Source organism: Zootoca vivipara, chromosome 3 (genome assembly GCF_965207765.1).
Source record: "Zootoca vivipara chromosome 3, rZooViv2.hap1.1, whole genome shotgun sequence".
Classification (NCBI taxonomy): Eukaryota; Metazoa; Chordata; class Lepidosauria; order Squamata; family Lacertidae; genus Zootoca; species Zootoca vivipara.
In genome coordinates this window covers 11,520,247-11,533,893 of record NC_142586.1, presented here as the reverse complement: position 1 = coordinate 11,533,893, position 13,647 = coordinate 11,520,247, and the positions used below count along the sequence as shown (strand labels likewise).

General features: G+C 46.0%; 1 protein-coding gene across 2 annotated transcripts in view; it reads right to left on the bottom strand.

Annotated features, from left to right (window-relative positions):
• The window catches only part of PLCB1 (phospholipase C beta 1), a 426,994-nt gene extending 413,962 nt beyond the window's left edge, over window positions 1-13,032 (bottom strand). For both annotated transcript variants that reach the window (XM_088665570.1, XM_060272415.2), the window contains exon 1: window positions 12,559-13,032. In XM_088665570.1, the coding sequence (XP_088521696.1) occupies window positions 12,559-12,657 (99 nt within the window). In that variant the 5' untranslated portion in view covers window positions 12,658-13,032. The remainder of the gene's footprint in view (window positions 1-12,558) is intronic.
• Between the last annotated feature and the right edge of the window lie 615 nt (window positions 13,033-13,647).

Genomic DNA, 13,647 nt, shown 5'->3' with positions numbered 1-13,647 from the left:
ATCCTCAACATTGCATTGACACGATTAGGGAAGAGAAGGAAGGAAAGCAAAGTGAGAAACTCTTTTTAATATATAAAGCAGTTGTTTATTGAATTTATATCCCAAAGGAGCCCAAAGATACAGAATGAAATAATGCAATATGCTTTGAATCCTTGGTGGAGATAAAAAATGAATGAGTCTTCTAAAAGTATTTTGATGCTGGAGAAATATTAAATTGTCAGAAACTCTCAATTAACAAACCTTATGTATTTGAAGAGCAGACAGAACTGTAAGCAGCTGTGTATATACATACATACTTAAAAATGTGTGTGGATATGCATGTATCTATATGATATACTATGTACTACTGTGTATAATATTAGGAATCCTATTCATATGCATATTGTTGTTATTTTAAAAAAACAGGAATAGGGAAACTATAATAGAAATTGTGAAAGGGATATCAAGACACTCCATTCTGTCCAACCTGATCAAATGTAGGAAATGTTCAAGCCGAACAGGATGAGGGAACAACTGTATAGTTAGTTTGCATTGTGCAAAGTCTGGGTACAGCTTCCATGTTGAAAACGTTGAAATCAGCCGTCAGGACTTGTAAGCGCCACAACTAAATGTGCTTGGGGAGTGGGAGAGGGTATTTCATTAACAACACCCCCTGATATTTTCCATTTCGAAGCCTGGAACACTGAGGACAGTCAATACCCTCTCTACTCCAGGTGAGTAAAGCTTTTGTCTGTCCAAATCATTATGTAAAACCACAGCTTCTTAAAAGCTGTATAGGGAAGGAATTTTCATCAAATAAAATTATCTATTGACCTACATTTAACCTGCTGCATTTGCTTACCACCAGTGGTTCAGCTAGCTTGCTTACGTCTCCAGGAGTCATTCGCCCTAACCTTCTGCATTGCTTGTGGCATCTCTGACCTGGTTTCCAGGAGGGGCTCTGTGGTCACTCGATCGCTCTGCATCAGTCTGCAAGATGGCTTGTGAACTGCGTGAGTTTACATACGCCAATTTATTTTTATTCATTTTCATTTGCCCTGTCCAAATCTACGTTACTCTTACTCATCAAGAAAAGGACTCTCAAGGCAGCTTGTCCTATTGGCCACCAGGATTCTGCAATGATCTGCTGTTGCTGCTGCAGGCAGGCAGCTGCCCTTTGAAAAGATGACTAAAACAAATGCTCACAGGGTGTGTATTAAACAAACAAAACCAAATGAGTCTGCAGCAAAATGTTGCAGCACAGGCTGCTCCTGTTCAGTTCTAACCAGTCATACCCTCTCTTCTAGGATCTCTGAGCGTGCTCAGTCTGAAGTGGGGAACAGACTGGGGGGGGCAACAGTCCCTCATTAGAGTTTCCCTCCTAACATTTTTTTTTGTATTTCTGTAAATCTAGGGGTTTCTCAGGGTCTGCCAACAGAACCATCCATACACATGTTTAGGCTGCATCAGGATTCAGACTTGGAGAACGAGTTTGCTGTTCTCATATAGCAGGCATAGGCAAACTGGGCCCTCCAGATGTTTTGGGGCTACAACTCCCACCATCCCTAGCTAACAGGACCAGTGGTCAGGGATGATGGGAGTTGTAGTCACCAAAACATCTGGAGGGCCGAGTTTGCCTATGCCTGTCATATAGGATACTAAGAATAGGAGGTCTGCAAAAGAGATGATGAGAACCTATCACTGATTTAATATATATTTTACATGGCAACTGAAAACATGCCTCCCTTTCTTCCCTTTAAATGCACTGCATTGCTGAGCTTACTGTGGGTGTTTTGAGTAGAGGCAGGTTTATTTAAGGCTGTCAGGCATTTGAGGAAAATAGAAACCCTTTTCTGCCACACTAGCATCTTTTAAAAGGAGATGAAAGCTTTTAGTCTTCCCCTTAACGCTGCTGTAACGGGGTGACTCCCTACTGTAGTGGCTCAGTAGCAACTGTAATGCACTCGACACCTGGCAAGAGGCACTTTTATCCATTCTTACTTCACTTTTTCAAGCTTTAAGCTCTGGCTCTGAGCACAGATTCTGAGGTGGGCACTGGCATCAATACTATTGCCCCTTCTGCTAGTTTTCTGACCAGCACAAAGTCACAGTCGCTTGCAAAGATCAGTTCGTGCAGCATTTCAGTTTGTGTCAATCAAAATTTTAAAGAATCAAAGGCTACTTCAGAACTTTAAGTTACAATAAAATAGCAGGATGGGCCCATTTTATACAGTTGGGGTGAGGAATCAGAATGTGTTCAACTGGCCCAAACCAGGAATCCTCAGTGTTAAAGTTTAAAACGTTCCCCTCTTGCCTCTGCCTCAAACTTCTGCAAAAGCCTCTTCTGAACTACTGGGAGCAAACCTCCTGTTACTGTTCAACTTCCCAATTAACTTTGACTTCTTTGCCGGGCCTGTGCCTCCAACCAAAGAACAATGCTTGGAACAGCCAAACAGTAACCTCTTTCTATCCAAAGCTTTGTTTTCTTTTTTGCATTCTGCCCAGCATACTCCTTAAGAAGGGCACTTAAGAAAAAGATGTATCTGGGATGAAAGACACTTTGTCCTACAAGATTTGCAATACATGCAAATTTCACAGCACCAATGGTAGCATTTAATTCTCGATTTTACCTACATGGAAACCTCACTAGACATCAGTGTTAGAAACTCAAGATATATGAGGTAAAGGTAAAGGGACCCCTGACCATTAGGTCCAGTCGTGACCGACTCTGGGGTTGCGGAGCTCATCTCGTGTTATTGGCCAAGGGAGCCGGCGTACAGCTTCCAGGTCATGTGGTCAGCATGACAAAGCCGCTTCTGGCGAACCAGAGCAGTGCACGGAAACACCGTTTACCTTCCCGCCGGAGCGGTACCTATTTATCTACTTGCACTTTGACGTGCTTTCGAACTGCTAGGTTGGCAGGAGCTGGGACCGAGCAACGGGAGCTCACCCCGTCGCGGGGATTCGAATCACCAACCTTCTGATCAGCAAGCCTTAGGCTCTGTGGTTTAACCCACAGCGCCACCCCTAGGCGCCAAATGGCTCCATAAACTAAGGTTACAGTTTAAAGAAATGGAATGTCTAGTTACCATTTGGGGGCAAGATGGTTCTAAAGTCTTATTTTTCAAACGATCAGTTGACCTGAAGGAGCGTCTCCACCCCCCATCGTTCTGCCCAGACACTGAGGTCCAGTACTGAGGGCCTTCTGGCGGTTCCCTCATTGCGAGAAGCCAAGTTGCAGGGAACCAGACAGAGGGCCTTCTCAGTGGTGGCGCCCCACCCTGTGGAACGCCCTCCCATCAGATGTCAAAGAGAAAAACAGCTACCAGATTTTTAGAAGACATCTGAAGGCAGCCCTGTTTAGGGAGGCTTTTAATGTTTAATCGATTATTTTATTTCATTTTTCTGTTGGAAGCCACCCAAGAGTGGCTGGAGAAGCCCAGCCAGATGGGCGGGGTATAAATAATAAATTATTATTATTATTATTATTATTATTATTATTATTATTTATTGTGATTGATTATCAGTTAAACATGTGGCTAGTTCAGATGACAACCTTAAGCTAGGTTAAGAACTTAAGGAAGCAAAGACACTTTATCCAGGGACAGTCCATGAATGGTAGTGTAACTGGGCCCTGCCAATAAGTGATCCTTGCAGGCCCATGGTGCCATTGGCCAGTTCCCTACCCCTGACCCCAGGGCAGCTTACAGGCAAAAGGTGCCAGGTTCAGTCCCTAGCATCTTCAGTGGAAGGGGTAGCAGAGCTGAAATATCTCAGAGCAACACTGACAGTGAGAGTAGAATTGGGCTAGACGGATCAACGCTCCAATTAATCTGGAGGGACCATGGCTCAGCAGTCAGGCACATGCAGACGGCCTCAGGTTTAGACCCTTGGCTTCTTGGGCCTGCAAGACAGAGCTGTTCCGCCAGGCCTTTGGTCGGGGCCCTGTCTGACCCCTCTCCTTTTACAAGACCCTGCATATAAGTGGCCTCTCTAACTCTTCTCACCGGCTCATACAAATAGCTGAGCCTGGTGAGGACTTAAGGTTCCCAAGCCCTATATAGTTATAGTTCTAATTTGTGGGTAGCCATCTGATCTTATTTTGATTTTAATCCGATTTTAAGTTGCATTTCAGTCGATTGCTGATTTTTATGTCTTAATGTACAGTGGTGCCTCGCAAAACGAAAGTAATTCGTTCCATGAGTCACTTCGTCTTGCGACAATTTCGTCTTGCGAAGCACGGTTTGCCGTGGCAAGAACAAAAAGAAAAAAGAAAACTGCTGAAAAACTTCGTATTGCGAAGCGCAGCCATAGAAAACTTCATCTTGCTAGTCACCAAAAACATCGCGAAACGCTTTCGTATTGCGAGTTTTTCGTTGCATGAGGCATTCGTCTTGTGAGGTACCACTGTATTATATATTTCTATCTTAGCCACCCTGAGCCCGGTTCTGGCTAGGGAGGGTGGGATATTTTAAAAAACATTATTATTATTATTATTATTTTATTCTCAAAGGCATAATTTTAGGGAGCAGGTGCTGAGAAGGACCTTTGCCCAAAACTTTAGCAAGCTGCTGCTGCTAGCTAGCTAAAGTGGACAATAGATGAATCAGGGATCCAGCTCAGCACATGGCAGCTGTATAGGTTCATAAGAAACCCATAAGAAAAGCAAGGCATAGTCAAGATATTCAGATCCTTTGAAACTGAAAATTTAACACATGTTCTTTCTGCACAGCATGGCTATTCATGGCGGTATTTAATTCCGAACAGGCAAGCTGCACTCTGAGCAACATCGCCTTTTCATGCCATTTTCAGGAAATCGGCAAGGAACATTTCTCATGTCACATAATGGCTTTTCGTGTCGCCTTCTCTCCACCACCAGAACGGTGCTGTAATAATATGTGGGAGACTGAGTCCTCTTGTTAACAGATGGAGCAAGCAGCTAGCTACATACAACCAGCTCCTATGCACTGCCACTTCAGCTCTTTTTTCCCTGGTGGGACACAACAGTTCCTACAGCTCCACACGGAGACGGGAAAAGAGTGAAAGCAACTCTGGCTGTGGAGGTAAAGCACAGGAGCATCTTTTAAGTAGAGGGGAGGCTAAACCCCATCAGGGCACAACTTTGCAGCAGAAGTCAAGGGCCTCACTCTGCAGAATGATCATGAGGTCCCCCAAACACAGCAGGGCCGGCTTACCACATTGCAAAGTAAGCATAGGAGCCAACTCCTAAGGGCTGAGGTCCCTTCGCCAACCCCTAAAATATTTTAGGGGGTCGCCCTCCCCCCAAAGTTGATGAACATTGCCATTCAAATGGTGTTTGTGCTCCATGTCTTGTGATCGATTGTGCAAGGCAGTGGTTACCTGGGCCCCCCAATACTGTACTGCATCGAAGTGAACTGACACACATTGTCATCTAAAGGAAGGGGGGGTATTTTAAGACAATTAAGGGGCAAGTGGGGCTCATCAACCCAGGAAGGTAACCCATCTAGGAGAAGGAAGACACTGCGCCTAGATTTCTGCTGCCTTGCAGGATATCTTTAGGAGAAGAAAAGGCTAAGGAGGGTACCAAGGTATGGAAAGCCGGTGAGCTGAGACCAGCGTCAGCTCTCTAAAATCTCAGGTAGAGGATTTGTCCAGACCTGCTGTTTGCAAAGCCTTTTGAACTGAGCCTTGGACCTTTGGCATACAAGGGGGCCGCACTGAAAATGCAGGCTAGAAACAAGATAAGATATTTTTTTAAAAAAAAAACCATGTATGCTACAACTGAGCTATGGCTTTCCTACAGCCTACTAGGTGCAGAGGATTCTACAACAGGCACATTTGAAATTGATCATGGGACCCACTCCCTCCTCCTCACTCTCAGGATCTACCAAGAACAGCCAAGTGCAAAATCCTTTTTGCCCTTTGGGTGGGATCAGGCCCCAAGGATGCATCAGCAAGGCTACAATACTATCCCACTTACTCTAGTGAACTTTGTGGGAATTGTTTCTAAGTAAACAGTGTTACTAAACATGCATAAAATTGTGCTGCAAACACAGCTTATCACTCGGTAGGGCAATGAGGGCTCTCAGCGCATTAGTCGTGGCTCATTCAAGCACAGCAATTAGTCAGTTTATATTTATTCAGCTGGGATTTGTGCTTGCACTATTGTAAACTTTAAAGTACATGGTAGCTTTTTAAAAAAAAAAAAAGTTCTTCTGCATCCTGCACTAACTAAAGCTTCCAAAGACAGCCTCGTGTACAGGGCATTTAGCCTTTCCCAATAGCAAAGGTGCTATAAAGGGATTACATCCCAAAATGTTGTCTCATTTTAGTTTTTAATTTTACCTGGGCGTCTCAGGAGTAAAGGTTACATTTTTGCTGTTGCCGCCTCAGCTCGCAACTTTTCCAGAACCTGCCCATTAATCAGATGGGATTATCCCTCACGCATTCCTATTCTGCTTTGGCAGAACTTAAGAAGCTGCAGAAGCATGGCAAGGATACAAGGATACTTTCCATCCTGCTTTGGTGTACCTGCTTCTGCTGTTCATCAACTTGAAATCTGAAGGTTGGATCAACGGCCAGATGTAGAGGGGTGGGGAAAGAGGGGCAGGCATACACTGAGGGGGAGCAGAGATTGGCATGAAGGATCCTATATAGTGTTTTATCTGCATTGGACTTTAATACAACTTTGGACTGAACAGACAACATCAGAATCCAGACATGTCTCACATCTGGATTACAACAGATCCAGTGATATAGCTCCCTAAAGATTTCCCACATCACAGGATATGCACTCTTGAGTTTTACAGACTCAGATATATACGTTAGGCGCCAAATTGCTCCTTAAACCAAGGTTGCAGTCGCCAAAAGGGAATGTCTGGTTGCCGTTTTCTGAACCACTGAGCCACTTGGGCTTGCTGATCAGAAGGACAGTAGTTCGAATCCCCATGATAGGGTGAGCTCCTGTTGCTCTGTCCCGGCTTCTGCCAACCTGGCAGTTTGAAAGCACACCAGTGCAAGTAGATAAATAGGTACCGCTGCGGTGGGAAGGTAAATGGCATTTCCGCGTGCTCTGGTTTCCGTCACAGTGTCCCGTTGCGCCAGAAGCAGTTAAGTCCTGCTAGCCACATGACCCAGAAAAGCTGTTTGTGGGCAAACGCCGGCTCCCTCGGCCTGAAAGCGAGGTGAGCGCTGCAACCCCATAGTCACCTTTGACTGGACTTAACCGTCCAGGGGTCCTTTACCTTTAAGGCAGCTCTAAAGTCTTATTTTTCAAATGATGGACTGAATGTGATAGATGCTCAGTTAAACATCTGGCTAGTTCAGATGACAACCTAGAGCTAGGTTAAGAACTTTGAGGACTTAAGGAAGAAAATATACTGGACCTAGGGACTGTCCACATATATATTGGCCTATTCTGACCTATTTTTCTTAATAGTGACTGTTCCTGCTCAGGCTGCACATTTTGGGTCTTGAAATTCATTCTGATAGTGCGGATAAAACATAACAAGATAGAATTCTATAGGATGCGTTGCTCGTGTGTGAAAACAGTCAAGATCCAATGATTCCCAGGCATGCAATTCCAGATAGTGGAGATGTCAGGTGCCAGGATGGCATTCGGACATCTTTACTTGGTTACAAATGGCCAATAGTGAGGTACAAAATGCACCTGGCAAATTTCAAACACTGCACTTTTCGTGCACACCAGTTTGTTTTCTCTTGGTACTAAGGGCCAGGCTAGGAAAGTCAGAGAGACCTGCAATTGAATCTTCCAATGTATTTTATTTGGGTTGAAGTTGCAGAGTAGTGGGTTTTAAACTCTGCATACAAGCCGCTCTATTAGGTGTTGCTATTAGAGCACTTCCAAGAAAACGTTTATTGTGGACTCAAGGATTGCTCGTGCGTGCAAGTTTTGTGTGGTGGTACCTGCATCCCAATGATCCAGATTCCATGGAAAAGTTCAAATAAAAGCTCAGAAACAGTAAATCCAGATTAAATGGAGGGGGGGATGGGATAGCATTTTGATGAGAAAGACAACAAAGAAACCCCCCCCCCCAAAAAAAACCAAGCATCACAGCAGGGCCGTCTTAAGCATATTGGGCGCCCGGGCACTGTGGTGCTAAGATCGCTCCGGCACACACACACCCGCCCCGTTTCCCACTGCGGCTGTCTGGTGGGCGCAGCTGCGCAGCCCCCCCCCCCCCGCGGCCTGGCACCCTGCGCCACCCAGGCTTGCCTTAGAGCTGGCCCTGCATCACAGAGTTCACAGCAACCTGCTGTGTGAAAGTACCCTCAGCCACAGAGGGCAAAAATAGGACAAGATTTGTTTTCATGGTTTCCACTTCCACAGTTCATAGTAGCTATGGGATGTTGAATGGGAGCGAAGGGGAGCGAGAAAGGAATTAAACTGTCCCCACCTGTCCCCCATGGCCTCTTTTGGAACAGACATCAGGAGATCTGATCCCAGAACTGTCACATCTAGTTGGCCTTAGGATTAGAACAAGAGACACGTTGGTTTTATTCATTTGTGACCTTAGGGCTAACTGTGGTTCTAGTTCCCAGGACCAGTTCTATACAAAGCTCTTTAACTTTCAGCGAGGTCAGAGTTTGTTCATTGCTGTTCGAAGCATAGCAACACTTCCAGGACTTGACATAAACACACAGCTTTTACGTTGCTTGATGTCGATGCCAAGAGCATAGACAAAACGAGGGGAGGTAATTTCAGGCATGGCCTTTTAAACTCTCTTTTCAAAGAACACGTTGTCTGTGACCTGCCTGACATATCTGAAGCCAACACTGATGGAACAGCTGCCTGCAAACATTTTGAAAACTTGGCCACAGAAGATGCTGATCTAACTTTACCCGCAAGTGCTCCCACAGTTTGTCGCAGCTGCTATTAGTGACACTGATTACTTAGGACATCGTTGCACATATAGGAAAGGAGGTCAGTGCTCAATATCACCACACTGACTGGCAACAACTTCCCAAGTTTTCAGATATTCCAAGGCAGATGCTCTACCACTGAGCTGCAGCCCTTCTCCAACTCAGTTGGTATAACCAATGACACCTTCACTATTTGGGGTTGGACTAGATGACCCCCGGGGTTCCTTCCAACTCTACAATTGGTTGATTTAATAAGAGGTGCCTGCCTTGTAATCATGTTCTTTGCCTCCCTTTGGTATCCAATGCATGAGCACTGGTTTTGCCTTAGTGAAGGAACTGCAGAAATGTCTTTGATCCTGACTTCTACCAAAGCATGCCTTCAGTGCAGCATATTGCCAGTTTTTAACCAATGTGTTACATTTGCTCCTCTGACGCTATACGCCGAAAAGCCAACATGTGTTCGGAAATGCTTGGCACCTCATTTTTTCCTCTGCTGCTTTCCAGATGTTTAGGACAATTCCCATCATCCCTGACCATGCTGGCTGGGGATGATGAGAGCTGGAAGTCCAACAACACCAGGAGGGCACCAGGTTGGGGAAGGCTGCTGCCGACCAAAAGAGAAATTCTTGTGATTAAATCCATCAAGACCTGGCTGGGCAACCTAAAACCAACAATCTTATCTCCTTTAAAGCGACATTTCAATAGCAGTCAAGTTAATTGTACTGCAACCCAATTATACGCTAGATGGGCACTGACATTCTTTCCTTCCTCACTAGGAGGAAGACAATTGCTCTTAAACATCTTCCTCATGAAAAGTTGCATCTTCTGAACCCATAAAGTGGATTATAAATGCACTGTTTCACAGATCACCAGCAATTCTGTTCAGAATCCAGATCTTGCAGCGTTTCTGATAAGTTGTTCTCAGCCAGTTCCATGTTTGGGCATCTAAGCATTTAATTTTTAAGGCTTATTGAAATGCCAGCTCTCCCTCAATTCAGTTTGCTACACTTAAATACCCGTTAGGGTCACAAACAAGTCCCGCTTCAAGTTGAAAGGGCTTATCAGTGCTAAAGCCCCAACGGAAACACTTTTTATCTTAAGCTGTTTAACCACTGCCTGGGCCTGACTGCTCCATTAGACTATATGTAGACATCAAGACCAGAGATATGGAAATAAAGCAAGACTGGAACTGCCACTCTTCGTTTTAAAAAAACAAACAAACTTCAGCTTCACAGCATCTTTCTATATGAGAAAGAATATTTACACTATTCCTGCATCCAGCAAAACCCACTCCAACTAATGTCCATTGTAATAGGAAATGAGAAACAAAAATAACATAACCTGTTAAAGTTACAGGTAGGTAGCCGTGTTGGTCTGAGTCGAAGCAAAATAAAAAAAAAAATCCTTCAGTAGCACCTTAAAGACCAACTAAGTTTTTATTTTGGTATGAGCTTTCGTGTGCATGCACACTTCTTCAGATACCTGAAGAAAAAGTGTGCATGCACACGAAAGCTCATACCAAAATAAAAACTTAGTTGGTCTTTAAGGTGCTACTGAAGGAATGTTTTTATAACCTGTTAACTTAAACAACACAACCTGTTAACATAACCTGTTAGCTTAATTTCAGGTAGAAGTGGAAAGAACTTCTCTTTCTTTTTCTGCCTTAGGATCTCCACGTACAAATCCAAATTCTGAAGCTGTATCAAGTTCGAGAGAGAGCACAGCAAGAAATAAACCAAGCCAGCTTCTCTATAAAGCGATGCACAGAGAAGTCTGGTGTGTCGAACCAGTTATGTTAGCAAATTAGTTTTCAAGGTTTCATGTTTTTATTTTTTTATGGCCAAGCACTCAGTGATGTGAGCCACCACCTGCCGTGATACAGTCTAGGTGCAGGTGGAATACCTGTGAGAACAAGACCACAGTGTACTCTTGCTTGTTCCTATGCCTATCAAAACAAGGGTCACGCCAGAAGGGGGAAGAGGTGTCACTTTGTAAATAACTGCTTGTTACTTGAGCCAGTGAAGCTCTCACCACATGCGCCAATTTCTACCCTCGACACTAACAAAGCCAGAAGGTAAGGCGCAAAAACACCATGCCCCATAACGAAACAACTTCCCTTTATAACCTGTACCTTAAAAGGCAAATTGTGGAACGCAACAGTAATAAAGAAGCAAAAATAAACTAGATTCTACATACTAGAACTGTAGTGTCAAACGTATTACCACCTTCTCTCCATTTCCTCAGTTACCTGTTTTAGAGTGCAAGCTTCCTGGGAAACGGAGGTCTTCCAACTTTTGTCTATGGAATCTGTAACACTCAATTTACCAATGTCACTGTATGCACCCATAATAAGTACGTAGTTATATGACAGCAAAAACTATGAGGATCTGAGAAACTGAGTGAAGACTAGCTTACAGAGAGGTTTCTGTATCTAAACAGGGCACTAAAGAGTGCAAAAAATCAATTTTTAAGGAAAAGATCTAGTAGCAAACTTTCTTTAAAAAAAAAATCCAGTTCCAAGTTCCACTTAGAAACATGGCTGGGGGCTAGACCAGAGGACCCTCAGGATACCTTCTGACTCTACAATTCTATTATTATTTTCCCTTCAAAAACTGTGTGTGTGTGTGTGTGTGTGTGTGTGTATGCACACACACACGAAAGCTGTGCCCGTTTCTTCTCAACACAAGCACCAAACTGCTTGTCTAAATCCACATCAATGCATTTGAGTTGCTTGTTGCCAAGGGTAACTAGTTGGGAGTCAATGCTCTTCCAATGTTTCGCCACAGAAAAATCAGACCGGCTCCACCTTCCTGTTTCTCTCCCAACTTTAAGGCTGGCAGCACCTGCACTCCTGCATCCCACCCCACTCGCAGGACCCTGCATTTGTCAGGATGCCTCGCAACCCATGCGACAGCATTTTTGCATCTTTATCTCCATGCCATCCATCCATCCTTTCAGAAAAAGAAATGGCATAACCGAATCCCAACTCTGCCTCCACCACTCCACTTTATAGAGATTGCTGGGTTTTTTCCCCCAGAAGCCCCCTCAATGGACAATACATAGGGAGAACTGCCAGATCCCCAGTCAAGCCCACTGGTACAAATTCCATTCATGCCCACTTCCCTTGCCTGTCTCTCAAGAGTAAGTCTTTCCCAGCCCTTGGCACCTTTGGCTGGACTGGATCACGCCTCCTGGAATCGTCGGCATGCAAAGCACTGAATCGTAGAAACATAGATTTGTAGAGTTGGAAGGGACGGCGTGGGTCCTCTGTTCCAACCCGCTGGCATGCAAGGAGCATGCACAACATGGGGCTGGAACCCACGACGCTGAGATCAAGCGTCTCCTGCTCTACCGACCGAGCTCTCCCAGCATGTACTCTGCTCCGGAGCTAGGGCCATTTGGGGAAACCTCTGCTTGCCCAGAAGCAGCTGAAATTTGACCCGATCCCCGATTCTGCGTCTCAGCAGAGCCTATCTCAGACACGTGTTTGTGTGCGACCCAGCCACCGAGCCAGATGGACACCGCGCGCCCTCGGCGAGGCACCATCCCGCACATGTGGCGATCCCCGCAGCGGATGCGCTCTGGCCGTTGCGCTATTACGCGTAGCGTTTCCCCCTTGCATCCCGGCACCCTCCATCCATCAAGGGGAGAGGGGAGAGGGAGCAAGGAAGGTCGGGCAAAGGGCAGCCGAGGCGGCGCGCTCAGCAAACTTACATCGTCCCACTTGACGAAGACGGTGCCTTTCTTGAGGCTGGCCGAGACGCGGACCGGCTGCAGTTGGAGAGCGTGCACCCCTGGCTGTGCCCCGGCCATTGGCAGCAGCACATCGAGGCTTCCCAGCGGAGGAAAATGGGAGACAGAGGGAAGGCAGGCAGGCGGAGGAGGAGGAGGAGATGGCAGCCGGGAAAAGCCAGAGCCTGCCGGGATCGCTTGTCTTGCCGGTGGTGAGGAGGAGGAGAGCAGCAGCGGCAGCGCTGCAAAACGCTGCTCGCCAAAGGCAGGGCGAGCCGCACGCGCGCCTACAGCAACGAGCCACCCATTCCGCGGCACATCCTATATAGCGAGCGAGAGACGGAGAGAGGCGCGCGCGCGCATACACACACACTCCCCCCCCCACACACACACTGGCTCTTCCCGCTGCTCATGCAAATGCTGCTGCCGCCCTCTCCTTCCTTTCCCGGCTGACTCGTCCCCCAACTTTTCTCCGCGCTCAGGGAGCCTGCGGGGAAAGGAGGCAGGAGGGCAGCGCCATCTGCTGGCCCACGGCGCTGCCTCAGCTAAGGGCGAGCAACCTCGCCACATCGCTTTATTATTATTTATTGAATTTATATACCGCCCTGTAGCCGGAGGTCTCAGGGCGCTTCACAGAATAAAATGGAAATGTAAAACTACAAAATAGTTAATCAAAATAAAAACAACAACCCAATAACGCCAAACCACATTTTAAAAGGGCATAGGATGCTTTAAGATTAGCATCGTTTGGAATGGACCAGTGCAGCGGTTCCCAACCTGTGGGTCGCGACCCCTTTGGGGGTCGAACGTTTCACGGGGGTCGCCTAAGACCATCAGAAAACACATTTTTCCGATGGTCTTAGGAACCGAGACACCGCTTCTCTATCCATCTCCAGACGGGTCCACCCACATGCAGATATGCCCACAGCCTAGTCTCTAGGCTCCCTCGGCCTAAAAGTGAGATGAGGGCCACAACCCCATAGTCGCCTTTGACTGGACTTAACTGCCCTGAGGGCCTTTACCTTTACCTTTTACAGGTGGGATTGAGGATTACTAGGATAAGTAGGGCAC